The 26,907-nt window shown below is 44.0% G+C and overlaps 1 protein-coding gene and 1 pseudogene across 5 annotated transcripts in view; one reads left to right on the forward strand and one right to left on the reverse strand.

Moving 5' to 3' along the window:
- Positions 1-367: 367 nt before the first annotated feature.
- Kcnk10 (potassium two pore domain channel subfamily K member 10) overlaps positions 368-26,907 on the reverse strand; it is a 139,982-nt gene continuing 113,442 nt past the window's right edge. For 4 of the 5 annotated variants that reach the window (XM_052738711.1, XM_052738710.1, XM_052738709.1 and 1 more), the window contains exons 5-7: positions 12,834-13,020; positions 8,494-8,636; positions 368-6,380 (exon numbers count right to left, since the gene is read on the reverse strand). In XM_052738711.1, the coding sequence (XP_052594671.1) occupies positions 5,760-6,380; positions 8,494-8,636; positions 12,834-13,020 (951 nt within the window). In that variant the 3' untranslated portion in view covers positions 368-5,759. Of the gene's footprint in view, positions 6,381-8,493; positions 8,637-12,833; positions 13,021-22,432; positions 22,641-26,907 lie in introns of those variants that run through there. The other variant, XM_052738713.1, reaches the window with a different exon arrangement.
- LOC128110821 (disks large-associated protein 5-like) lies at positions 13,028-19,930 on the forward strand (annotated as a pseudogene).

Here is a 26,907-nt window from a genome sequence, read left to right on the forward strand (position 1 = left end):
ATCCGCTACAACATCCAAATTTAGTGCCTCACACATGTGGCTTATCGTACTGCCCAACCCCAACAACATGCAACTGAAATAAGATAAAAAAATTTTTTTAAAGGAATATTAAGTGCACAGCTGAAATGATGGCTTATTAAAGATTCCTTTCCTTGGGGGGGTGGGGGGGTGGGGGGGATTCCAGACTCCTCTTCCACACAGTAGGTTCCCCCAGCTCTGTACTCATGAACACACTAACAATGTGCTGAAGGATGAGTGGAAGAAGCCAGGGAAGGAGCCTGTCCTGTGATCCTGAGCAGAGTGCCCAATGCATCCACTATGAACCACACACATCCATAAAAGAAAGGAAAGCAGGACAGATGTTAGATTGGATTTACCAGGTCTTTGTTGCAATGTTCTCCATCATTGGAAAAAAAATATTACATCATCAAATAAGGACAGTAGCAGCACAGCTTATTGAAATGTTACAAGCAAATTTCCCACTTCTCCTCCTAAGAACAATACGAAATGCCCCCCAACACATTATTAACTGTAAAATGCCTTTTAAAAAAGAAAAAGAAAAGCACCATGAAATCCTACAAAGAGAAAAATAGGTAAAACATCTCCACACGTGTGATTATCATCTGTCATCCCTTGCCTGAAGTTCTGGGACAGAAAAGGAACAAAGGTTAGCATACAAGGTGATTTGCATTTCACTTCTAGGCATGGCTGCAGCTTCCCGCTTAGAGCTAGAGCCCTAGCCACAGGGAACAGACTGTGCAGCAGCCTCCATGGCACAAGTCTACTGAGATGATGGACTGGAAGTCTTCTCAAAAAGGTTTCTTTTTAACGCCTAGGAAACTGTTTTGTTTTCACTTAAGGACAAAGAACATAAGGGGGTCCCCAATCTCAGGCACCTGTGAAAATGATAATCCCATCCAGTAAGTCGGAAACACCTCTCACTTCTCTATACCGCGCTAAGCTGGTGTTGTATGATCTTCAGACATGAAGGGACCATGAAACACATGGAACATGGAAAAGGCGGTGAGGTGTAACGTGGCTGTCGCACAAGGGCAGAATGCGGGACTTTATCAGAGCCATGTAGCTGCCACACTGTATGCAGACTCGACAGCATCCGCAATGCCAAATGAAAGTGGTATCGTGTGTCTTGTTGAGGCTGTTACTAACCAGTTGTTACGCTGTAGCGGGAGCGGCTTCCCCTGTCCCCTCAGCCTCTGTCTTTGCACACAGTCGTATCCTAATGATGAGAAAGACTGCCGGACATGAAGCACTGGCAAAAGCAGGAGGCCAAACTGCAGGAGGTGGCAGGGCTGGCTTTCTTTTCTAGAGAGCCTCTGCGAGCTTGTTTGGCTTCCTTCCCTTCTGGTGTCTTTGCTCTAAGGCTGAAACCATTCTGCACACTGGATGGTTGACATTCTTCCCCAGTCCAGTGAGCCACAACCACCTCAATCAGAACCCTGGCACACATTTTCACTAACCGCCTCCCCCAAACCAAGCATACACATAGGTATGCAGCTTTGACTTCCCCCAGAAATGACACCTCAGAAGGCGGGGAGGGGTTGTTTGCTCCTGTTTAGCACAACTAGAACTTTTCACATGAAGTTGTCCCCATGGAACCCAAAAAGTCATTTCCCACTTGCACGTGTGCCTTTGCGTACCGGAAGGAGGGAGGGAGAAGGACCTGAATTCACAACACAATCAAATGGAACCTTTAGTACAACTGAGTGCAAACAGCAGTGGCTTACAATCCTTTGACTAGTCATAACGTCATTGCCCTGACCCACCCCCTACATGTTCCCCCCCCAAAAAAAAACTGCATCCAGTGAGCTGCCAGGTGAAGGGGTGCCAGACTAGATCAGTGGATAGACCCTATACGGAATATGATTATAATTTGGACACCAGTCTCTCGAATACATCTGGTCTCCACCAACCATGCAGAAAACAAACACCAAGGGTAGGAATGGGGCCATTAGTCAATATTCAAAAATCCAACTCAATAATTTTCTGATTAAATTAACTCATGGACTGGGAAATGTTCTCTCAGAGCACTATACAACTGGAAAAGGGTTTGGTAGTAATCTATGCTCAGTTTTCTTGGTGTGCAGTTGAGGTACAGGGAAGCAGTGTGCCCATGAGCATAAACTGTGATGTGGACGAGCACAAACAGTAGTCCCAGATACCTGAATTATAGGCCAGTGACCTCTTTCTCACCACACATGCCACCCACATACGCACCGTACAGCCCTATACCCAAACTGCCAAACTGCCAGAGTGAATCATTACTGAGTTAGGACTGGGTATATAATAGAGCCTCTCCAAACTATCCTTTGGCTCTCACTAATGAACTTCCAGATGAGAAAACTCTTCTGGATCCAGCTGCCAAATGAAGCACAACACTGCCTGCTGAAGATACCAAACATGTGCCCTTCCCAAGTGTAACATCCATCCATTTATCCTGGGTTTAAGAGGGGCAGGGGGTTCTGATGGGGAGGGGAGAGGCTGGGATGATGCTTGTATGTAACACATAGCAGCTGTCTTATCACACATGTTCTGCATGTTATTTACCCCTATCTTTATAGGGGTAACATCCAAACAACCAATACCTACAGGCTTAGCATGTACAAATGAAGAGAAATTAAATTTCTCATTCCCTCTTCAGCTTCTCCTTTGGAGAGTACTTCACAGTTTTTAGAACACTTTTTCCACATACACTATCTTCATAGAGGGTCTTCTTTGACATCATTTAGAACCTGTATCCAACACTCAGGGAATGGGTTACATACTCTCAATCCAAGGTTATGTTTGATTCTCAGTATTACTGCAGTTTGATTCTTGTGAATACATCTATGCACACGCCAACTTGTGCACCTCTTCCATTTGGTCAGCCACGTATCTCAAACCTCTGAGCTGTCTAATTCCTGCTGTATGAAGAGTTCCCCCAAGAAAATCAAGTAAAGTGCAAAGGAGTGCTTTTGAGGGGTATTTCTAGCAATATAGAAAAGGTGCTGCCTAGGGCATCCCCAAGCCAAGAGCATACAGTAGGTATCTTTGAGGGCAACCTTTTAGGCCAGGTTTACTCCAAAACTTCATGTCTTCATGGGGTAAAAATGCCTATTTTCACCTCACCTCTGTCAACTGTGCTCATTGAAACTTGTAAGACGTGTGCATGCGCACACTTGCAACACCCACAACCACACACATGCACACACTCTCATTCACAAGGGTCCATACTGTGGACACTGTAGAGAAACTGAAAACAGACTCTACCCCCTTCTTGCTGTGTACTACTGGTAAGTTAGCCTCCCTGAGTCTCTGTGTCCTCATCTCTACAAAAAATCTGTAAATGCTTCCCCAATGCAATATGGTGAGGTTTCAGTGAGTACCGTAAAACGTACCATTCAGTGCCAAGTCCGTGAAAGGCACTGAATAAATGACAGGGGTGCTTCTCTACCGGATACAGATCCAGTGCCTGCAGTTTTAACACAACCATAAAGACATAGCAAGGTACCACACAGTGGAAACCTAAATGAATGAGATCCACGTGCAGTTTCATTGGGAAACTTGTCAGAACAAGAGAAATCCCACTTATCTGTTCTTTAACACATAATGACCCTGACTGGACCCTTGCCATAATGAAAGCCCAGTGTCCACACCTGTATACACATCATTTCCAAGAGTCTACACAGCACTGTGAGGAACACCAGTGAGCCAATGTTCTGTTCTGGTGGAGGAGTTATCTCAGACAAACCCTTGACAGAAAAGACCTCACCATAGTGATTCTTCTTTGACTTCTCAGATCTCTAACAAGATTCTGAAGGTTTGGGATCTGGGAAACGGGCTTCTGTGCTTCAAGAAGGGGACAGCTGTAAGCGGGGCATTTGAGGGAAATAGGCAGGGGTGATGGGTCTTCCATGGTACCAGTGGTCAAGGAGGCAGTGGGTATAATTTTCCCCTCAGAGTTAGAAAATGGTAGATGGTTTCTGGGAGTCTCCACTTGTGCTATGATCTTTTGTTAAATATGCTCTGTGAATTAGTTATAGAAAATTACATAAACTCCCCAAAGATGGTTCTGAGTCTAGAAGACCCATAGCCAGCAATTGTCTCATATTATACGGTCCAAATGTTTAAGTGCAGGGGCCCAGATCACCAGCTAGCTGAACCAACACGCCGGCCAAATCTGATGAAAGCCGAAGCATATACAGGTGAGACAGAAGCCTACTGTGGATTTCTGATTAAAAAAAAAAAAAAAAAAAAAAAAAAAAAAAACAAAAAACAAAAAACATCCTCCCAACCTACCGTTGGACCTTTCCCACAACGTTCCTTCACCGAACATTGTAACGTGATAAGCAATCATAGCTATTACATGTTAATCATCGTTTGCCTAGAAGGAGAGTTACCATTTGAGTGAATAACAGGTGTGAGAAGAACAGGTGAGGAAGGGTTATATCAGCATAATAAAGGCATAAAGAAACACAGGCATAAAATGAAATTGATAAAGACACGATAAAACACAAGAATGAAGTGAACTATTTTGAATACTCCTTTTCAGTGTTATTTTTTAAATGGCATTAATGGCACTTAAGCTGCAAACAACTTAAACCATTTCAATCTTAATGTACAAGGATTGAGTGAGAGATTCATTTTCCTTTTGTATGGAAATAGCTATGTCTACTCTATGACACCCAAAAGGACAAAAAGCCCTGAGATGGAAAGATGCCACGGTCCTCCTTGGTGTGTCTCATAAACACAAGATGTCTATATTTATTTTTATTTAAAAAAAAATGAGTATCAGCTAGACAGAACAGCAAGCCACTGGCATCATGCAAAGGCAATAATTTTGGTATTTCCTCCCTCCTATCAAAACAAGTTATAATTAAAGTTCCCATAGAAAAGTGAGTATGAATGTTCCAAAATCAGTTTATTTTGACCTTCACACCCACTGAAGACAATGCATGATTTGCCTTTCAACCAGGCAGTGGCTGAGGTGGTGTTTTCACCAATACTTGCAAGCCTGCCTGGACTACCTATCCCTGGAAAAGGACAAAGTTCAGTGGGCTTCTGTCATTGGTTAAGGAGATATCCACAGTGGGATGTGTCTGTGATTTTTTTCTTTTAATGAGAAAAGCAATTGCACCTTATAAAACGTGTGCTCTGATCAGCTTCCCACAAATTCCAGGTACTCTTGGGTCCCACGGATGTTCATTTTGTAGGTGTTCTGCACTGTGGCCTGTCAAAATTCAAGCTGAGGACATGCCAACATACCCATTCAAACCCTAGCTAGAGTTACCAGGTCACCTGCGAACAGCTGCCCCTGTTGTGTGCAACCTATCACTAAAGGTAGGTTCAGGAATGGAGACTCCATTCAAAAGACAAACCTGTCCTCTCAGAGGCTAGTCTAAGGAATAGCTGCCCACGTCTACGTGCCATGTCAGTGGTGCTGTGTGAGGGCTACGGCATCGCCATTGGGAGGCCCCTCACAGGGACAGCCCGACACCTGCTATGTATGCAACCCCTCCCCGTGTGTCCTGCCGCCACTATCTGAAATGAAGCTCTTGTCTGATTTCCCTTTGGCCGAGCCAGCTTTCAGTCGTGTATGGCACAGTGAAATATAGTCTTCAATGTTATGTAATTTTGGACTAACAAGAAGTCTGTTTAAGGCACGTGTCTCAGTGTGAATATTTAAAAAGAAGAGAAAAGGAAAACAAAACCAAACCACAAAAACAAGACAACACTTAGTCCAACTCCAGAGTCTTTAACATTTAGTTTCTGTCTTCAAGTAAGGAGTTGTTCTCCAGCCCCTGGTCTTTGGTGTCCGTGGGTACCATTCCGTTCTCCATCTCAGCTTGCTGCTGTAGACATTCTGTCAGCATGGCTGTGCTAGAGTTGTCTGAGTTACACATCTTTTCTGTCTCCTCCTCTTTCTTCTCTTCATCCAGAGAGTAATTCCGGAAGGTTTTGTAGATTTTCTGAACATCCTCGGGTAAGGTCTTTTTGAGATCTTTGTTTTTCCTCTTGGTGAGTCTGGAGGTGGACCCGAACTTGTTGATGATGTTGTCCTCAGAAGCGCCTTGCCCGTGTTTGTTGAGCTGTTCTGACCCCTTAAGGCGCAGGTTGTTGGGTCGGTTGTTGATGCTTTCCTGGGATGAGGCCTTGAAGCGGCCTGTATCCAAGGCTGCAAAGACAGAACGCTTCTCAGGGGAGAGCATGTCCAGCGAGTGGGCCCTCTGGTCCAAGCCCAGCCTCCGGCGCTCCATACTGCGGATGGTAGCTGCTCGCTGCAGTTTGTCATGGATCTCAACGCTGAGGCGCCTTCTCGTTTCCCGGAACTCGGCGGTGACATTAGCTTTCCATTCAGCTGCGTGGGCTTTGATCTCACCCACCTGGACAAGACAGAAGAGAAAGAATAAACTAAGAAATTCCTCTCCCTCCATGCTTCTCAGAACCTCACAGCCCTCAGGTATCCCAGGAGGGAGGCTGTCTCCAGGGGAGCCCAAGGAATGATGGTCTCCTAGGGAAAGAGAGAAAGCACTACATCTGTTTTCTCCCATACTTCCTGCCATCCAATCAGTCACCCATGTCAGACTGGCTAGTGGCTAACTAATGGAGTAGGGAGAGCTTGGAAGGACTTGAGGTTGGGAAACTGTGCCTGAATACAGGTGGGGCAGCATCTGGAGGAGAGATCAGGATTTTCGTTCCACTTGCGCTCTCTCTCTCTCTCCCTCCAATTGTATGGCCCCAGTTTCCTCACATATATGTCTCATGGAGCTTCTATCATCCATAACATCACAGACCACATCTAACTCAATCTTGGCCATAAAATCAGTGCTCAGCAAACCTCTGTCATTTCCTATCTTTCCAATACTTCTGTCTGGGTAAGATGACCAACCTATCCCAGCTTCCTGAATTCCAAACGCTGAGGGTAGAACTCAGTAGTAGAACTTAGTAGTAGAACACCTGCCTTGCATTGCAAAATAAAAAAAAAAAAAAAAAAAAAAAAAAGAACACCTGCCTAGCATGTACAAGGCCCCAAGGTTCGATTCCTGAAGTATTGAGAAAGAAAAAATGTCCTGTGAGTCAGGAAATCCCCCTAAGTCCTGGGCAAACTGTGATAGAAGGTTAGTCACCCTCTATTGGAGTCATGCTACAACCATGTGCTAAGGGACTTGCCCTGGCAGAGGAAGCCCCTCCAAGGGACCTGATAACCATATTTCCCTGGTTAAGGTGCAGGAAAAGGGCATTTCCCACCAAAGCCCAGCTAAAATACTTTCCTAGAAAGTGAAGTTTTGCTGGAGACTCGTCGCCAAATTCCTTGGTTGCTTAATTCTCAGGGCATGCAGTACCCACATGCATCCTGCTTCCCTATAGAGGTGAATGCCTCAAGACTTATTACCATTTAGCAAAGTTTGTGTTTATGTTGTTCCTCTTTTGTTATTGCCAATATTCCGCAGGTCAGCTAGTCATCAGGGGAATCAGCCCGGCAATGGCATTGGCAGTGTTTACACAAGCCAGCAGCATTAACGTGTACGCCCAGGAATTGGGGAAGAGGAAAGCTCCTTTGACAACTGTCTCCTAGGTCCCTTTTTACCAGATGAACTGAGCAGCTACCCTTAAAGGGAGTGTCTGTCCTTCTCCTGTCCTCTTTGAGTTTTCTTCTCCCTGTTTCTTTCACTCTCTCCCCCTACTTATTTTCCTCTCTTCACAGAAGCATGACACTTTCAGTGTCCTAAGTGTCTTTTCCTCTTGTCCTTTTCTTGCCTGTATCTCGATCAGTGGTTCTCAACCTGTAGGTTGCAACCCCTTTGGGAGTCAAACAACCCTTTTCACATGGGTGACACATCAAATATCCTGCATATCAGATATTTGCATTACAATTCGTAACAGTAGAAAATTAGTTATGAAATAGCAACAAAATAATTTTATGGTTGGGGTCATCACAGCACAAGGAACTGTATAAAAGGGTCATAGCATTAGGAAGGTAGAGAACCAGTGCTGTAGAGTTTCTTATAAACTTCTAGAAGGAGTGAAGACTGCAGGTGTCTGCCAACAGGAATAAAATCTGAGGTTCTGAACATGGGGGGACATGGGGAAATATGTGCAGAGAGGACCCCTTGAGCCTGTTTCCCCATGGCTGGCCACTGTTCAGCGACTTTCACCTAGCAGTGTCCAATGTGCCATCTCCATGCTAATTCTGAGACCTGGAGGACAGGCCAGCTTCCCCAGGCTCCCTACGAATCCACAGAGCCTCCCACATGTTTGCTAACACAGGCAACTGCGTTCTTTCTGCAGCAACCATCCACCCTCACTCATCATTTCCATTTTCTTCTTTACACTTTTTAGCAGTTATTTACTAAAGGATCTAGAAATAACTACTGTCCACTCAACTTTGCTTCTAAATAGATGGAAAAAGAAGCCATATAATCCCTTCATGGTATCAGAAATGGACATTTTTCAACGAGGACTAATAGGAAGTTAAGGACATTCGAGAAGTCCTACCTCTTCTTTCGTCTTTTTGGATAGAACCCGCAGCCAGTCTCCGATCATACTGAGGACAGCTGCAAAGTAGGCAAGGCCGACGAGGATCCAAAACCACACCAGCGGCTTATACCACTCTCGGTAATTGATGCCAGCATTTCCCCCTGAAAACAACCACATGGTACTTTAGCATGGTTGGCAATTGGTCTTCACAGAGCACATTCCAGTCCATGGAGGAAAATACCATTCCACAGTCCAGTGACAGGCCATTAGGCTTGCAGGATACAAACACAACAAAGGCCAGAGTTTTACTTAAATTACAAAGTTTAATTTCTTTGATTCTTAACCACTAAAAATAAACCTCAGTTCTGCAACAGAAAAATGTCAGTGGTCACCTTGAGTTATCTACTCTCATTGGCAAAGAATTGACTTCACAGGAGAAGTAGCTCAGATGCCAGCCCACCTGTCACTTTGTTTCTCCCATACTCCTCTGAATTTACCTTATTAACACAGATTCAGTACTTTGAGGGTTCAGCCTAGTAGTACACATCATCACTCAAGAAGCAAAGACAAGAGGAGCCCACTGTAAGTTCAAGGCTAGCCTGGGCTATATAGTGAGTTCCAGATGAGCCAGAGCTACACAATGAGAACTTGACTCTGAAAAAGGAGAGAGGGGGGTGGGCAGGGGGAAGAAGAAAGAGAAGACAGAGCGGGAAGGAGTAGGAGGTGGAAGAAGCGGGGAGAACAGGAAAGAGCGAGAAGCCACAAGGGGAGGGGAGAGGGAAAGGGTGAAGGGGAAGAAGGGGGTGGGAAGAGTGAGAACAGGAGAAGGAAGAAAAGAAAGGAGAAAAAGAATATATATGTATAAATATTATATATACATACATATATTTATATATACATATATATATGTATATATATACCAAAAAATGCCAAATGATTTCAAACACTTGGAGTCATTTCCTTCTAAATTTTACATGCATTTACCAAGAAAAGAGTGGGTATGCAGAAGTAACAACATTACTGAGACTTTGATGCATGAAATAGAGATTTGATACTAAGAGAGGGATGGTGTTTACATGATGCTCATCCTGGGGTCAATTAGGCCAGGCAATTTGAATCACCATATCCATAGCTAAACGGTACCTGTGAGGCCAACTAGTTCAATCCCATTATCTTATAAATAAGAATTACAGTTAAAAAAGCCATCAAACCAAATTGGCCAGTTGTCTAATGGTATTGACTAGCTATTCCATTGAGTGAAATGGTCATTTATTCCAAATAATTAGTCTACTTATTCTAGCCTCCCCGCTAGTGCTGCTGAGGGCACCACTCACTCCCCCAAAGAGCAGTCAGGGTGCCTCCAAGACAACTCGTATGGGCAATATACTAGCAGCCACGACACTGGGCGATGAAAGGCTTCTAGTCTTTCTCACTGGGTCCTGGTTGTCACCATATCTGGCATCACTGAAGCTGGGCTGAGCTCTATTGTGTCAAGAATATCTTGAAAACCCAACCCATGGCTCTTAATAAATTCAAACCTACTCTACAACACAACTCATGAATTCTACCGCAACAGGAATGTAGCTGGAGACATGGCTCAAAGGTTAAGGCCATTTATTGCTCTTGCAGAGGACCCACAAGGTGGCTGATGACTATCTGTAACTCACACTCCAGGGGATTTGACTCCTTCTTTTCTGACTTCCAAGGGCACCAGACACATGCATGGTGCACATACATATGTACAGGAAAAACACTCATATGATAAAAAATAAGTTTTTAAAAAACAGATTCCAAGCACTGGCATAAGGTTCTGAGGTGTCTGGTGTCTCTCTCAGCTGCTTTCATTTTCTCCTCTGGAGCCAACCTTCTTCAGGATTGGTGGTCATTTTCTTTGTATGCTATGCTCATCTCTTTAGGTGTTCTTTCCCCTTTCAGCTAAGTAAATATTTACCTTTGCAAGTCACTAGAACCCAGCCAAGACTGTCATTGGGGCATGTGCTAGTCAACAATACAGAGCCCATCCTTCTGTGTAGCCTTTCATCAGTCATGGCCAGAATTGCAAGCTCTGTGTGCACTCCCACACAGGGCTGTGAAATACTGCAGTGTCATTAGGCTGTCCCAAAGTGGGTCAGCTGGAAAATAAAGCAACAATCAATCCTGAGTGGTTCATCTTCCCAGTTGTATTTCTAGTAGAGCTGATACCCAATAAGATCACAGTGACCATCAACTCTTGGGCATGTACATGTGAATAGTCCAGCAACCCTCCTTGTCACTCAGAGTATTGACCCTCCGTATCCACAAGCTGTCTGGGTGGATGGATTCAACCAGAGATGGATCAAAAATATCCAAAAAAAATTATTATGTCAGTATTAGACATGTGCATGACCTTTTATTCTGATCACCCCCTAAATGACACCGTATGATCACTATGTGCATAACATTTACATTGCATTAGGTATGACAAGTCATCTACATACAGATGGTTTAACATGCACAGGAGGATGTGCATAAATTTTGTGTAAAAGTTCCATTGTTTTTTGTGAGAGGCTTGAGTGTCTGTGGATTTTAGTATCAGCAGGGGACCTGGAGCCAATCCTATGGGAGGTACCAAGAGCACTCTATTAATAAATACACTGGCAAACTCCCACTAAGTGCATTTTCCACACATACTCAACAGGTTGACCTGTGTGAGCTCTGAAAACAGGACTTTGGAAGAGATTGGTTTAGGGGCTAGAGAAACAACTCAGCAATTCCAAACCCCTGTTGCACAATCAAGAGAACCAGAGCTTGGATCCCAGCACCCACTTAACAAGCTGGACAACCCACACATGCCTGTTATCCCAGCTCCAAGCAGGAGAGAGACAGAAAAACTACTGGGGTTTGATGGCTTCTGGTCTAAGCATGAAAATATGAGCCTCATGTTTAGGGAAAAGACCCTGCCTCAAAAGAACGGGCAGAGAGAACGACAGCAGAGGACACTCAGTTGCACCTGCACCCACACCCATGTGCACATGCTCACACAGACACGCATCCATACACATGTATGAATAAAACAAGAACCTGCCATTTCAGTCGGCATTATGCAGGCTAAGAGATCCCAGTCTATGAAGGCCTCTAGATAAAGGAACTGCAGTTCTGTAATCACTAGGAAGGAAGACCCGCCCAGGCAGCCCAGGGCTGAGACGGTGTAGATCACCCTCTCTGGAGTAATGAATGATAGCAGGCCAAGATGCACCAAGAGCTCAGTCCACAGTGGCTACTAATAATAGCTAAAAAGCATAAACGGGCATTGAGCCTTTTTCCCTCAGCTCACCAGGCCACTCCTATTTTCAGGAGTGCTCTCTCTTTCTTAATCAACTAAACTAGAGGGGGCGGGAGCATCAACACTTGACTAGTTCTCACAGCCAGAGCTCTGTCCTTTGTCCTGACTAACAAATTGAACTGAGCTATTGGTTAAAGTGCAGGTCTCTGTCACCAGTGCTCAAACTATCCTTGGTCCTCAGGTCGCTGACACTAACACAGTCATCGCCAGAACACTACCCCTTGCAAATGACCCTGTGAAGTGTTGAAAACTGCTGTGAAGTAGTTTTCTTTCTGTCTCTGCTCTCACAGGTATTTATTTTATATTGGAAACTCACTTGACTTTCCCCAGGGACCGTCGTCTGTGGATGATACTAAGGGATGGCCCAGATAGGCTTAGAGACTGGACAGGCTTGTGGCTGTTTCTTTCCTGAGCTTTAGGACTCCATCCAGACCACGGTGGTTGAGTAATGTGCACAAGGAATGACTGAGGGGGGTCTTGTATCGGGGTAGCAGAGACAGTGGCTCTCACTTCAGTGTTAGGAGCTTTACCTGCCGGTCTCCGCAAACCAACCTCTAGGCTAACTGCTCCTGAGTCAGATATTTGGCTAATTACGGTCTTGATCAAGTTGACTTGGAAAAGCTTAATGCAGTTGAGAAGTCAAAGATTCAGTGAGAAGTTCGCTTCACCCTTACATAATTCTTGTAGTGATGACAGCGCTAAGTCGGCATCCTAAGGAAGAGGGGCCTGGCTTTCTTCTCAGGCAGGAAAACAATCAATCAATCAATCAATCAATGACGTGATGCTGCTTGCCTCACAGTGAGTTGACAAACACTGAGCCATTTTCATGTACCTCCTCTGCAAATACCTGTTACCATGATTTTGGTTCTTTCTTCTCAAAGCTGGGGACCCAGACTAAGGGCCTTGGGATTGCTGACCAAGCACACTAGAACTGAGCTAAATCCCCACTCCCTGGCACCACGATTTGGAAAAGGGACACCAACAGATCGTTTTCCCCACCAAGGCTCAAGTGACTGGGAAAGCCCAGGTTGCTTACCTGCCACGAAATCACCAAAGCCTACTGTAGTCAGAGTGACCACCACAAAGTAAATGGACTCCAAGGCTGTCCACCCTTCGATGTATCTAAAAATGACAGCAGGGATCGTCACAAACACGATGCAGCCAGCCAAGATGAACAGAATAGTTGAGATGACCCGGATCTTGGTCTGACTCACTTGCTTTTTCTGGGAGGAGCAAAGGAATAAAAGGAATAGGCAAAGTCAGAGGTAGTATCCTGGATTCAGAAGACAGGTACCCAGAAAGAGATGCTACATCCATGGTTTTTATCTTTTCTCCAGTCATAAGCACCTGTATAGAATTCTAATAACACCAGCAGACTCCTTGCTAGGATAATGCACACACAGATGTTTCCAAGTGTCTATGAAGACCCTCCACTTGAAGTAGAAGCCTACTTGTGTTTTTAATATCCCCTGCATGGTTCCATTACTACAGACCAATTCTGATCCCAGTCACTAGAGTAATTGTAATTATTTCCCAAGAAGATCTTGCTGGCATCTTCCATGTGTTACTGATCTACTGGGGATCTGACATTCAGGGCTCTTCACACATCGGCAGTGTCAAAAATAATAGATTAGGGGAGGGGGAAATGACATTGGTTTGCAAGAGGCAATAAGATCGTCACCCACCTTCTTCATGCCTCCCAACAAACAAAACAAAGAAAAACAAAAGGAAATGGATCCATAACAAAAAAAAATATCCACCATCCATCCCTCATTTATGGTGGGCTCCAGCTAAGCTTTAGTATATCTCTTTATCTACTGTGGAATGTGCATTTCTCTAAATACATGTTGAGTTAGTGCTGTGGTTGTCATATGTGTTGGCTGCATCACCAAATCAAGTAGATGATTCCCAATGAAAGGTCCTTTTCTAAAAGATCGATAGAAGCTTTCTCCTATGCCCACTTCTAAAGGATCCTGCAGCTAGGTAGTAAAAAAAAAAAAAAAATGCATGAAGACTGGGAATTATACTGACACAAATGAGCCATGCCAGCATCATTCAAGGTGGATATGCCTCATCCTTGGAAGGGCCTTCTGATGCACTGTGGTCTAACCTGGCCTTGCCTCTCATGGGATGATCTGAATCTTTTCCGGACTCCCAGAACTGATGCTCCCAGGATGCTGTGTTATTGAGGGGCTTCAATACCATTTAATGGCATAAATATTTGAAGTGGGTATTAGTACCACCAGGCTTCATGGCCTGCCTACATGGCCTAGGTTGTTTTTGGCAAACGTACACAGCACTTGGGGACAATGTAGGAAATCTGCTTCCTGTTCATTGCTCCTAGTATCTCTGAAGGCAAAGAATCTCAGAGCACAGAGAAGCCAATTGCATTCATATTCTTCATTTTACTGATATAAAACAGACACCAAGAGGGGCCAAGGGACTTGCACAAACTGTTGCTGTTAATGAGAGTCAGAGCCAAGATTAGAATTCTGATGTAATTAACCCTCAGCCCTGTGCTTAATGATGGAAACAGCTCCCAGGTTACTCAACAATTGATCAGCTCAAAGAAAATTGCCAAATAAAGTTGACTCTCTCCTAACACAAGATACCAGATGCAATCCTCCTGAAGAACAGGCTATCTTGTGCCCATTATGGCAAGACTAGGAATGAAAAATAGTCAGTGTGCAAACTGTCTGAGAAAAGGTAAAGAAATACAAAGCAAGTCACTGCATCTGACTAATAAGAGGGCAGTTAGCATACAAAGTGGGAGTGGGGGGTGAGACAACAATTTAATCTGTATACCTGTCTCTTCATGTCCTCAGGAAGGCCTTCTAAAAAAATTATTGATATAGCATGACAAATGAAAATACCATCTTTTTCCTAAAAGTGTCACAGGAGAGGTCAGTTATCTGAGAACCACAGGAGACACGTTGCCCATTTCATGAATTACTGTGTTGAATAAGAAAGCTTTGAGGGAGGCAGCTGAGCCCTTCTGACAATCCAGGAACTTACAAGTCTGGTCGAGTTTGCAGACATGCACAAAAAGTCCAGAGTCTGAAAGGAGATTCCATGGCAGTTTATTATGTTCATCTAATTGCTGGCAAGGGGACTATCATCCCCCGTTTCTATAAATTGCCCTCCTCAAATGCATAATGAAATTAAAGTGAATTAAATGTTTGTGTGATACTTGTGAAGTCCTAAATTAGAATAATAACACAACTTTCATCCAAATGAGGATGTGGTTGGCAAAGAAGGGTGGTGAGTCTGTGGGAGGCTGGAGATTTACCCAGCCTCCTGAATGGGCAGGAGTGGGTTTGCTTGATGGAAGGGAAGGCACATGTATAGCAAAGGCTGGGTACTAGTGCTCCGATGGCATTGTCTATTAGAGGGTTCACTAGCAAGGTAGACATTTCTCCTTCTGCCTCCTGTCCACACTGACCAGAGTGTTTCTGGACTCCCAGGAATCATGCTAAGAAAATATTTGGAACATTTAATTATTTGAGGAATTTGGGGGACTTAAGACACCTTATGCATGACTATGTAGAGAAGTATGAAATAATGCATATATCCATACTTGCTTATAAAAATAAGAGATGTGAGCCCCAAATTGTAGCAAAATCTGTGATTCCAGGCATTTGTTTTTGCTCTCCACTAGACAACCATGACAAGGAGACAAGTGCCTTCTCTGAACAGCAGCTTTCACCAAACATGGAGCCTCGGCCTGTGGCATGTGTTGAGCTGCAGGCATTGGCTCTCCAAGAATACACTCCTGAGGGAAGGCTGGAGGTGTTCCTTCTGCAGATCTTTGGAGGTTTCTCTGTTGTGGAATCGTTGGGGAACGTGTCCAGAAGCTGTTCCTTTATCACATTTTGCCAGTCGGCTTTGGAAAGATTTAAGCACTGAAATGATTAGAACTATCATTGCTCACAGGAAGTCATTACTTCAGAAGGAAAACAGATACAAGGTATATGAACAAAACAGGCACTTAGGCTTGAAAGATGTCGACATTCCATGGGAAGGTAGAGATCTTGTTAATATACATGAGATGTCTCAAGACCTCGCTCCAGAAAAGGCCAGTACCAAAACGAAGTCAGAGAAAATGGTTCTGAGTGACCAATGGAAACAGTTCCTCCAAAAATACAAAGAAGAAAAGCAGCTTCAAATATTGAAAGAACAACACAAGAAAACTAAGGGAGGGGTGTTTAAAATGGGTCTCTACAGACCTACAGCACCTGGCTTTCTCATCACAGACCAGAGGAGTGTGAGAGCTGAGCCGGAAAAGGCTTTTCCATTCAGTGGGCAGATTACAAGACCAAAAGCCAAAGACCACATGGAACACACTAAGATTGATAGTAGAGATGTTTGTTCTTCAAGCAACACAATCTGGCCAAAAACAAACTTCTGAAGAGAAAATATTGGACAAAAAGAAAAACGTTGTGCAGTCCATGATGTCATCAGGGAAAGTGACTGGATCAGCTGCTGCTCAGAGGGCAAAGCAGGTGGCCTGAATAGTCTCGTCTGCCACAAAAGAGCCAGTTCCAAGAGTTGTTGATGAGAATAAATCTAAAAGAGTGGGACCAAGTAAAGGAAGACCTGCCAAAAAAAAAAAAAAAAGTCGAATCCAAGCCTGACCAGGTCATTGCCTCTAAAGTTGATAGTGAAGAAAACTGTGGATCCACAGACCAGTGTAACAGATGGAATGGATGTGGGTGGAGTCTTCCCAAAGGTGGTTTGCTTACCTAAGACAGTTCCTGCAAAAGTGAAAGAAAGGAATTTCTTTGCACCCAAGCATTTGTGTGTTTCAGCCACCACGTGGTCTGAAGACCTGTCAAATGGGACCCATGAGTCATAGTAGCGACAATGCTCTCTTGACACCCAATCTTACTGGGACCCTTGAAAACCAGAAGTCACTACAACTCAAAATGCAGCAAATGAAATCTTGGTACAAAAATCTATAACTTGCTCTACCAACACAGCGCAGCAAGAATCAAATATTTCAAAGTGTTTTGGAGTCTCCACAGTCTGTAATGAAGAACATGGCTTAAATCAAAAGAAAGCATCTACTACAAATTCCAATTGCCTTTCTGTGGAAGGAGTCACATCACTTGAGGAGGGTGAAGGTCGGGTGTCTCAGCTACAGCATGACGTGCCATATTTCAGAAAAATCCTCCAGTCAGAAACTAACAAACTAACCTCACAGTGCCTGGAGTGGTACAGGAAGCTGGAACTGGACATTCCTGATGATGCTAAAGATCTTCATTGGCACCGTGGTTGGTCGAACAAGACTCTTTATTATGGGAAGATTCCAACAGTTTGAAGGACGGGTAGGTAATTGTGAATACAAGTGAGGTGAAAAGGAGACTGCCTATTCAGATCTGGATGGATTGGGGGATATGGTTAGTTTTCGGGTAGATGAAAATGAAAATTTCAGGTAAACCAAAAATTCAACAACCAATCAAACTTGAGGAAGCTGGATGGAAAAACAATAATAATCTAAGCAAAAAGTCCTCGGGGGGGGGGGGGGATGGTGCCTAGTAGAGCAAGCAAAGCAAGACAAGATGGTGGTGGAAGAATGGCAGCTAGAAATCGTCTAGCTGCCATACAACATGCAGCGTAAGAGAGATGGCCACGGGAAGAGCATGCCCCAGTGGCAGCTGTCGAAACATGAAAGGCAGTTGACAAGATCGTGTTTGATGCTGGGCTCCTCAGAATTGAGAGTCCTGTTAAGTCGTGTTCAGGACTTTCTTCTGAAGGTCGTTCTCAGAGATTTGGAGCACTCATGTCTGCCAGCAGAGTCATGGCTGAGGGTGGGGACCTTCTGGGACAAAGGATTTCCCTGGAGAATCTGACCCTCAGAGCAGCCAAAGTGAACGTGTTGATAAGATACTGTTTTCAGATATTCTTGAAAGCAGATCTGGCAGAGTAGAAAAGACACTTGGAGTCCTGGAGAACAAGACTCGAGTACCGTAGACCATTCATCCCCAAGCAGCACCAGTCTCTGTGCGCAGGTGGGGGGACCAGACAGCAAGATCATGCCAGACACATCTCCTTTGGTGGTGACCTCATCTTCTTCTCACCTCTGAGACCCCAAAGTAAAGAGCACCAGGAGGGCTTTTAACTTAAAAAGAATCCCAAACACTTTTTTCTTCATATCATTAATTCTCTGATACGTTCTTAAATTGTTGAAAATTTGAAAATATGCCTTAGTATTTACTTCTATTTTGTATATTTATATTGTATTACATAATGTTTTAATGTTCAGTATTCATCAAGATCCACTTTGGTGGGATACTGTAAATACTGCAGGTTATGTAAAATATTGAATGTGAAGCAAATCTTTGGAAAAAAAATTACACTCCTATTGTAGAAGGGCTTTTAGGGACAGTCTAGGGACAGACTACCTGGGCCACATCCTGTCCTTACCACTAAACAGCAGAGTGACCGTATGCAAACTTCTCAACTGCAATAAAATGGAAATAGGAAAGCCTACCTTGTGGGGGTGGTCTAGAAGATATTTATATAAAGGTCAGAGCAGGTTCTTCCAAGTGCTCAGTGGATGTGAACTAGCACCTTTGGTGTGAAGGTTCAAGTCTTCCCTTTAATGTAAGCAGTGCCAGACTCACTGCTCCTCTTCGCTAATGAGAAATGTCTCCTCGATTAAGATGATTTCCACTCAGGTTCAGGAGGTCATCAATCCTTGTCCCTTCCTGGATACGTTACACCATACAGTCACCACATTTTCAACTTGGGGAAAAGCCTCCTCTTCCTTTGGTTCTTCTGTGCCAACTCTGTCTGAGGCTCTCAGACACTCTCAGCTCACAACATTGCCGGGGTTGGTTTGGTTTTTTTTCATTTGCCTTTCTGTTTGTTTCCTCCTGGTTCTCATCGACTTTCCGAAACAGCTAAGAGCTGACAAGAGCATTTGGGATGCAAGAATTACGCTGCAGAAGGGAACTGAGAGGCCCGAGCCTCATCCTCTGTGTCTCACGCCACTTAGAGAATGAAGCTCTTTCCCTGATGCAGTCCCTAGGCAAAATCACATCACTCATGTACCAAAGGTTGTCTGTCTGGAGGTGGTGTTTTGTCAGAAGTGACAAGGTGTTTCCCTCACTCTGTGGACTGGTTAGGACAGAGATCTTGCTCTTCAGCTCCTTCTACAGATACTGTTACAAAATACTGGAAAACACTGTTAGACAAAACAGCTCTAGCATCCAGCTGATGCTGACTACAGAAACTCTTACAAAACTCAATAGCCATCACCGTGTGTGTGTGCAGTTCTACTAAGGAGGACATGAGCCTCATAAGCAGGAGGAAGGGACCAGCTTGGAGAAGAACGTGTGCACGCAGCTGTTTACTTATTTTAGACCTCAGGAGGCCAACCACATGTCCAATTACTGTGAACACAATCCCCTGCTTGTTTTTGTTTACAGAAACAATGTTATTTTAGAGCGCTTGCAGATATTTTTGTTCACTCACTAGTTATTTTTCCTTTGATTTTTACTTTGTTGTAATAATACCTGCTTTTCATCTTCATTGATTTCTTAGAATTCTGACATACACTATCCAGATTGTTCTGTCTGCCTTAGGAGTATTTTTAGTGTGTGTTTTTAGCCAGGACATTGGAGATCTTATTCAAAGACATTGCAACAAAAATGTTAGGAATAGAAGCTAGATGTGCAGAGCCCAGTTATGTGGTGTAGTTGGGCTTGGTTGAAATTCAGATATGTCACCATGGTAATACAGTTGAACTGAGGATAATTTCTCCCAGTGGAAAGATAATGGGCACTGTCTTGCTAAAGGTTGGGTTTTATTTTCTTTTTATGTTTTTTTGCCAAGATTTCTTCTAAAAGGTCTACTTATAACTAATAGTTTCAACATCGTAACAAATAGCCACAAAGCACCAGCAACTCTAGAAACTTAAAGAAGGCTTTGGAACACCATTGTCTATAATCCCCACGGCAGAGACACTCTAAACACATTAGTGAGATCATGTAGAAAAATCCCCATGGAGACCATGTACAACACCCAAAGTTCAAATATACAAATGGACCATCTGTATATCAATATCAATATATATACATATACAATATGCACATATACATATATGAGTTACATCCAGCATGACACATGTCATGGTTAGGTTTTTTTTTCATTTTTCTTTATTAAGAAATTTTCTACTCACTCTACATACCACCCACAGATACCCCTCCTCCCTCCTCCCACCCCCCAGCCCTCTCTCCCAAGCCACCCCACATCCCCACATCTCCCAAATCAAGGTCTCCCATGGGGAGTCAGCAGAGCCCAGCACACTGAGCCTAGGGAGGTTATGGGTTAGTTTTTAACCACTGGGAGCTAATGAAAACTTATCTGTGATCAATAAAAATTTATATTCATAAATAATAATACTATTAACTTATTCCATGCTAGGAAGACCATTTTAATACATTTATTGAGTCAAGAAAAGTCATGGAAAGAGATCCCCATCTACTTTTCAATAAGTTGCAGAATTTCTGTTGTCTTCCATTATTAACATACATTATTGTGACCTTAATATGCACCAGCCAAATGAACAGTTCAGTGGTTGAACAAGAATGGTATCCAAATGTTGGAACCCAAAGGGAAATTATAAAATAATAAAACAAGCCCTGTCCAGAGAATTCCGGGTTTTCTACCAAATGTCGTGGATTTGAAATTGGTGTGGACACATTTTTTTCTTAGAAATAAAATTCTGTCAGGTCCCAAACTCATGTAGATTTCCAACAGATGGGCACCAAGGAGCTGGTTTTGTCAAAAATGTTAACTCTAACTCTGGCCATTTGCATCTCCATGAGTTTTGGGTCTCTGCTAAACTATCTATGGTCTTGATATGCTCACATGACTGTTCATATATCTTAATCTCTCTGGATGGCTGCTAAAAGTATTCTAATTTCTTAGAGAAATTTTGCCCTCTCCTTTTGGAGATTCGAGGTTACAGATATGAATCTGGTGACATGATCAAAGCAGTTGGAGTGTCTCTAAACTCAGCTCTTACTTTTTAAAAGCATCTTAATCAGAATATCCATTTCAAAATCTCTGGGCTTCAAATTTCCATGGAAACAATATTGTTCATTTTCACTTTCATGAAAGCTCCTTTCTGTCATATTTTATGGTTATTTTTTTAAATCTAACTCAGCTCTTCTAACTCATTTTTCTTCTTTCCTTGATCTAGAGTACACAGTAGAAGGTGTGTTTTGTCAATACATTTGTTGCATGACATTTCCTAGGGAGATAAACATATATATTCACCCCAGAGAGGGCACTTTCAACAGACCAAAGAAACGGTTCCATATCTTAGTAAACCAGCATGTTCACTGAGGTTATTTACAGGAATATAAGTGAGGGATTGCTTTTAGGACCATGAATTACTCAGAAGCGGCTGCATCACCAAAAAGCTCACCCCAACATGGCTGACAGCTCAAGCTGCATCCCTGGAGCAACCTGCAGGATGCTCCTCCAGTTGCAAATGCTCCTATAACCCTGTGGAGAAGCTTTGTGAATCTTGTAGCTTTCAGAAGCTTCCTGTGCCTTCAAGTTTCCCCAACATCCTGATAGACTTCAATTAACTGGAGACTTCAAAGCCTCCCTCCTCTTTCCAGCAGGGAATGTTTCAGTTCAGAGGAAATAGCTACACGTGTTCTTTTATAAAATTTTTCTTTATCTTCTTTAGACAATTTTTTCAGTATTGGATTTTTCCTGCCTGATTTTTCTGGAATTTATTTATTTTATTTTTGAAATTCTAACAAGAAATTGTCAAGCTTTTGTAGTTGTTCTTACATCTTTGCATTATTTTTATACAGCCTATATTTTAGGTCCACACCTCTTCCAACTGGGCATCAAAGTTATAATCATCCTCTTTTGAGGGACGTAGGACCAGGACCACCAGTACAGACCTTAATGGAAAGCTTATTCCATTTACCGATTGCATGTGCGTTTGCTTCTTTATAAATTAAAATTTGGCTATCTTCCATCTGTACTTCCTTTATAAGAAGTTAAAGTAGGATGAAACATTCTTGTTTTTTCTATCAATAGTTGTACGATTCTCTATCAGATTGGCAGCCATAATGTTTTCACTACAAACATATTGGAGAGCAGTTGCCACTGACATCCATGACATTTGGATCTGTACTGTGTTTTAAAAAAAACATATACATAGTCTCCTTGCTGATGTCTAGGCTCAACATGTTATTGTAAACTGTCACGTCAATGCCACACATCCCTACTATGAAAGGTACCTGTCCTGGGTGTCTCTAAGGCACGATGCAGAAGAGTCCTTTCTTCATCCTGACCATTTCACTTCAAGTGCGACCACCAGCCTCCACTTGCAGAGAACCACCAGCTGGCGGACAGGACTTCTCAAACACTGCTTCATTGTGCTGGGATATCCTCCGGAGGTCCACTTCTCAGTTTCCTTTTTCTTTGCTTCCTTCATATACAAGGCAGCACCCTGAGCATGGTCTTTTTTGTTTTTTTGTTTTTTTTTTTTCCTCTCTCAATAGGAAAATATGATCCTTCAGTTTGGGCACTTTTTCTTGTGAATTGGGTTCAGAGCAGCCGCATAGTAAGGGCTTTCTTCTAAGCCCCACCCACTGCTTCTGTGCTTCTTCCTTTTTTTTTTTTCCTTGTCCTTGGCTGTGTCCTGATAGCAGATCACCACTTTTGATGGATGAAGCTAAACATCCTCAGTGTGGCCTTCCCCTCTGAACAAGATGACTCATGTACTTCCAAAGCACACTCAGTGCTCAGTGCTGCGTGCTGATAGTGGCCTGAGGCTCCAGACAGGGTACCTACAACCCCAGGCCCCCTGCAGAAAACAAAGGCCAGTTGAGGAAGGAGGCACTGGAGTGGTGACCGGGGCACACTCAGGCAGGGGACAGTGGAACCGGGGCTCCGGAAAGACTTCCATCAAAAATTTCAGAAGTTAGCGTCTTGCTAACCTTTGGAAATAAATGGCTATTGGAACAGATGGCCTGCATCGGAAATTCAATCTTTTTCAAAACTGTAAGTACTTTTATATGCCATGGGCTGATCCAGTTGTGAAAGACAGGGCAGAAGTGGAGAAGAGGAAGGAGGATGGGGAAGGAAGGAGGTGGGAGAGAGGGGCAGAGAAGGAGAAGAGAAGGGGGGAGCTAATGAAAGGAGGGAAGAGGAGAGGGAGAGAGAAGTCAAGGAAAAGAGGGGAGAAAGGAATTGAGGGAGGGAGAGGGAAGGGAGGAACGAGGAGTAAACAGAATAAAAGGAGGGAGAAAGAAGAAGAGGGGGAGGAGGGTGGGAGGACAAGCAGGAAGGGAGGGAGGGAAATGGGAGGGGGAGGGGAAAGGGATGGAGGTTGGAAAGTTAAGTAGCTCTTTCTTCAGATTGACAGAGGTTACTGGGCCCAGGGTGGGAGTACATGCGTGTGGCTGAAACCTTTAAGGGTGCTGTCGCTATCCATGGTGTCTTGCCTTAGTCGTTATTGAAGGTAAAATTTCAGTGCCTAAGGACACATTAGAGAAAAAGGAGACAGATAAAGGGAGTGAAGGGAAAGGGGACTTTTCATGTCCTCTGCTGTGTGTCAACTACAATGGATGTTCTTTGCACCTGTGTTAGCCAAACATGCAGAAGCTTTGGCTCAAAGCCCCAGGACAGGGAAATAACCCAGACCACACCTCAGTGGAAGAAGGGTCATTTTCTCTAGTTGAGTTGTGAAAGGAAGAAGAAGGGAAATCTACTGAGGAGCCATATCTGCAGAGGTAGCCTGCAATCCTACTGGACAAGACCACCAATATTTGCCAAGCATTGTGCTGTAGACAGGGTACAGGAGATTTGTAGTAGGACAGACACCCATTTCCCACAGTGATGCAAAAGGCTCCACTCACTGCAGCACATGTGGCCACCTCGCTCTTACTCTGCCCCCCCTCCCCCAGGAACTAACTCGGGCTCTTATTTTCAGTTTAGGAACAAGATTCACCCAAGAAGATACCCCAACTCTATTGTGAGATATTTGATTACACCATGTGAAGATGTGTCACTGTGATTGGTTTAATAAAAAGCTAACCAACCAACAGCTAGGCAGGAGGTCTGGTAGGGACTTCTGGACAGAGAGAGCTCTGGGAAGAAGAAAAGTAGACTCTCCAGTCAGATGTGGAGGAAGCAGGATGGGCACAATGGAGATGAGGTAACAGAGCACGTGCAAGAATGTAGATTTAAAAACAGGAGTTAATTTAAGTTGTAAGAGATGGTTAGAAACAAGCCTAAGCTAAGGCCAAGCTTTCATAATGAATAAGTCTCTGTGTCATTTTTTTGTGAGCTGGTGGCCCAAAGGAAAGTTCAACTACTCAGCTCTGGGTTTATATTAGGAAACCCATCTGTTCACTGATAAACCATATTCACCAAATATTGAGAGAATACATTAAGCTTCAACTTTTACTAACATTTGGGAATTTTACATTATGCACCACAATCTCACTCATTTCCCAGTCCCTCCATATCTGCTCCTCACCCTTGTGGTGTTCCCCCACAAAGAAAATTTTAAAAATATTAATTAAAAACAAAAAAAAAACCACTTTGATCCTCCATTTTTCTCACCTCTCTAACTCCTCTTCATCCATCTTAGTAGCACTGGGAGCTGCACTGTGTCACACAGGACACCCTTTTGTTCGTTCGGCTTTACTTGCAAATGTTCATTGCAATGAGTTGTTGGTCTGGTTCAAAGCCTCTGGTTTCTGGTACACCATCAATACTGGACCCCAACCAAAACTCCCCTCAAATATCCTGCTGTTGCCCCCAGTCATGTAGATCCTACAGCTATGGTTCTGACAGTCCCTTTGCACATTCTGGCAGGTCATAGAAGGATGTGGGTCTGAGTGGTAGCTGATTTGGTCAGTCCAGGCCACTGGGATCACCCCTCTTAGGTGAGAGGCAGAGCTGTCTCTTCTATGGCCATGCTATTGGGGCCAGCTCTCCTAGGCCCATAGTGAGGGGTGGGGCCAGCTCTCCTGAGTATGGGGCCAGCTCTCCTATGAGGGGCAGGACTACTTCTACTGCAAGTGGCCAGTGAGGGGCAAGGCCACTCTCCTAGGGCCAGCAAAGGGTGGTGCCAGCTCAGTACAGCCCTCAGATTTCAACTTGCATGATTCCTATAGCCCTCTGATAACATGGGCCACAGAGATTAACACCCAGCTGAAACAGGACTATGGACCCAGACAATGCCCTTGACAGCACCTTGGGCCCGGATGTCACCATGGCCCCAGTTGTCAGTGCAGGCCACTCAGTTTGGCATGGCTACAGCAGCAGCATGGCCTTCGGACACCAACATGGCCACAGGTGGCAGCCCAGACCTTGGGTGCAAGTATGGCCTTTGGTGGCGGCATGGGCCACAGACATCAACACAGACCCCAGCTTTGGTAGGACCACAGACTCAGATATGGTTCTCAGCAGCAGCCCAGACCCAGATGCCAGCATGGCCCTAGGTGGCAGTACAGGTCACTCAGATCTATATGGCCCCTGCTGCATCAAGACCTTCAGAGAGCCACATGGTCTCAGGTGGCTGACCAGACCCTGGGCCTCTGCACAGACCTTGGTGGTAACTGGAGCCACAAGCTTCAATTTTTTAAAAGAATATATATATATTTGTTTGTTTGTTTGTTTAAGTATATGGGTATTTGATCTACACTTATTTGTAGTTGATTTTTTTTAACTCTTTACGCTTTGCTCTTTGGTGGCCCGCCACCCAACTTCCAAATAAACACATAGAGTCTTATTTATGAATGTCTGGCCTTAGTTTGGCTTATCTCTAGCCAGCTTTTCTTAAATTATGCCATCTACCTTAGCCTCCAGTCTTTTATCTTTCTCTGTGCTATGTACCTTTCTTTACTTCTTACTCTTGGCTGGCTGTTTGGCTGGGTGTCTGGCCCCTGAGGTCCTCCTCTCCCTCTCCTTCTTTTGCTCCTTGATCCTCTCTTCCCAGATTTCTCCTATGTACCCTCTCTGCCTGCCAACCCCGACTGTTTCTCTCTCCTGCCTCGCTATTGGCTGTTCAGCTCTTGATTAGAGGTGTTTTAGCAGACAAAGTAACACAGCTTCACAGAGTTAAACAAATGCAACATTGAAGAATGCAACATATCTTTGCATCATTGTGAAACAAATGTTTCACAGCATAAATAAATGTAACACATCTTCAACTAATATTCCACAACACTTACTAGTTCATACTTGAAGCAACAAAGAAGGGATGCGATTTGTTGGGGTCTTTCAAAGACCCCATTCACCACAACTCTCCTCTACCAGCACTCTCTGGTACCACAGTGTTTTGGTTTTGAAACAGTTTCTCCAGCCCCTGACTCAGAGTCACCTTGCAGCCTACAGCAGATTGGCCCATTCAGTGCTCTCTTAGTTTAGAAATGCAAAATTTAAGAGTATGGGGCTTGAGAGGTGGCACAGTGGTTAAAGTGCACTGGCTGCCCTTCCAGAAGATCCAGGTTCCATTCCCAGTATCCATATGGCAGCTCACAACCATCTGTTAACTCCAGTTCCAGGGAATCTGGTACCTTCTTCTGGCCTTCATGGGCACCAGGCACACAAATAGTACACAGACATACATCCAACCAAAACAACCCTCTACATAAAACTTCAATAGAGAGCTTGAAGTTTTCCACTATGAAAGAGGAAATACATTGGAGCTTCTGTGAGGTTTGTCCCCCTAAAGGGAAGTGACTTCCCCTCTTTAAATTGTGGGTATTTGCCAGGAAGAAACAGTTACCATCATTAAATCAGTTCTGAGTGAGATTGCAACAGATCTTCCAGTAAGATAGGGCTTTAGAAAGCCATGGGCCCTGGCAGAGCTGCTTAGGAGGAATAAGAATCCTGTCTGGAAGGTGGAACAGGGGGCAGAGCAGGGACTGTGGTCACAAAGCAGACATGGCACTGGGTAAAGTCCAGCATCCACACAACAGCCGTGAATTGACTAGGGACACGTCACTCTTTCTCCTCTTTGTCTATCCCTTAGCATGTGACCGGTCGCTGAAACCACCAAGAGTACTCAGCAAGTGTGAGAGGTCAGAAAGTTGTCACAGGATCCACACCCAACTCAC

Source organism: Peromyscus californicus, unplaced genomic scaffold (genome assembly GCF_007827085.1).
Source record: "Peromyscus californicus insignis strain IS unplaced genomic scaffold, ASM782708v3 Scaffold_15__1_contigs__length_86483966, whole genome shotgun sequence".
Classification (NCBI taxonomy): domain Eukaryota; kingdom Metazoa; phylum Chordata; class Mammalia; order Rodentia; family Cricetidae; genus Peromyscus; species Peromyscus californicus.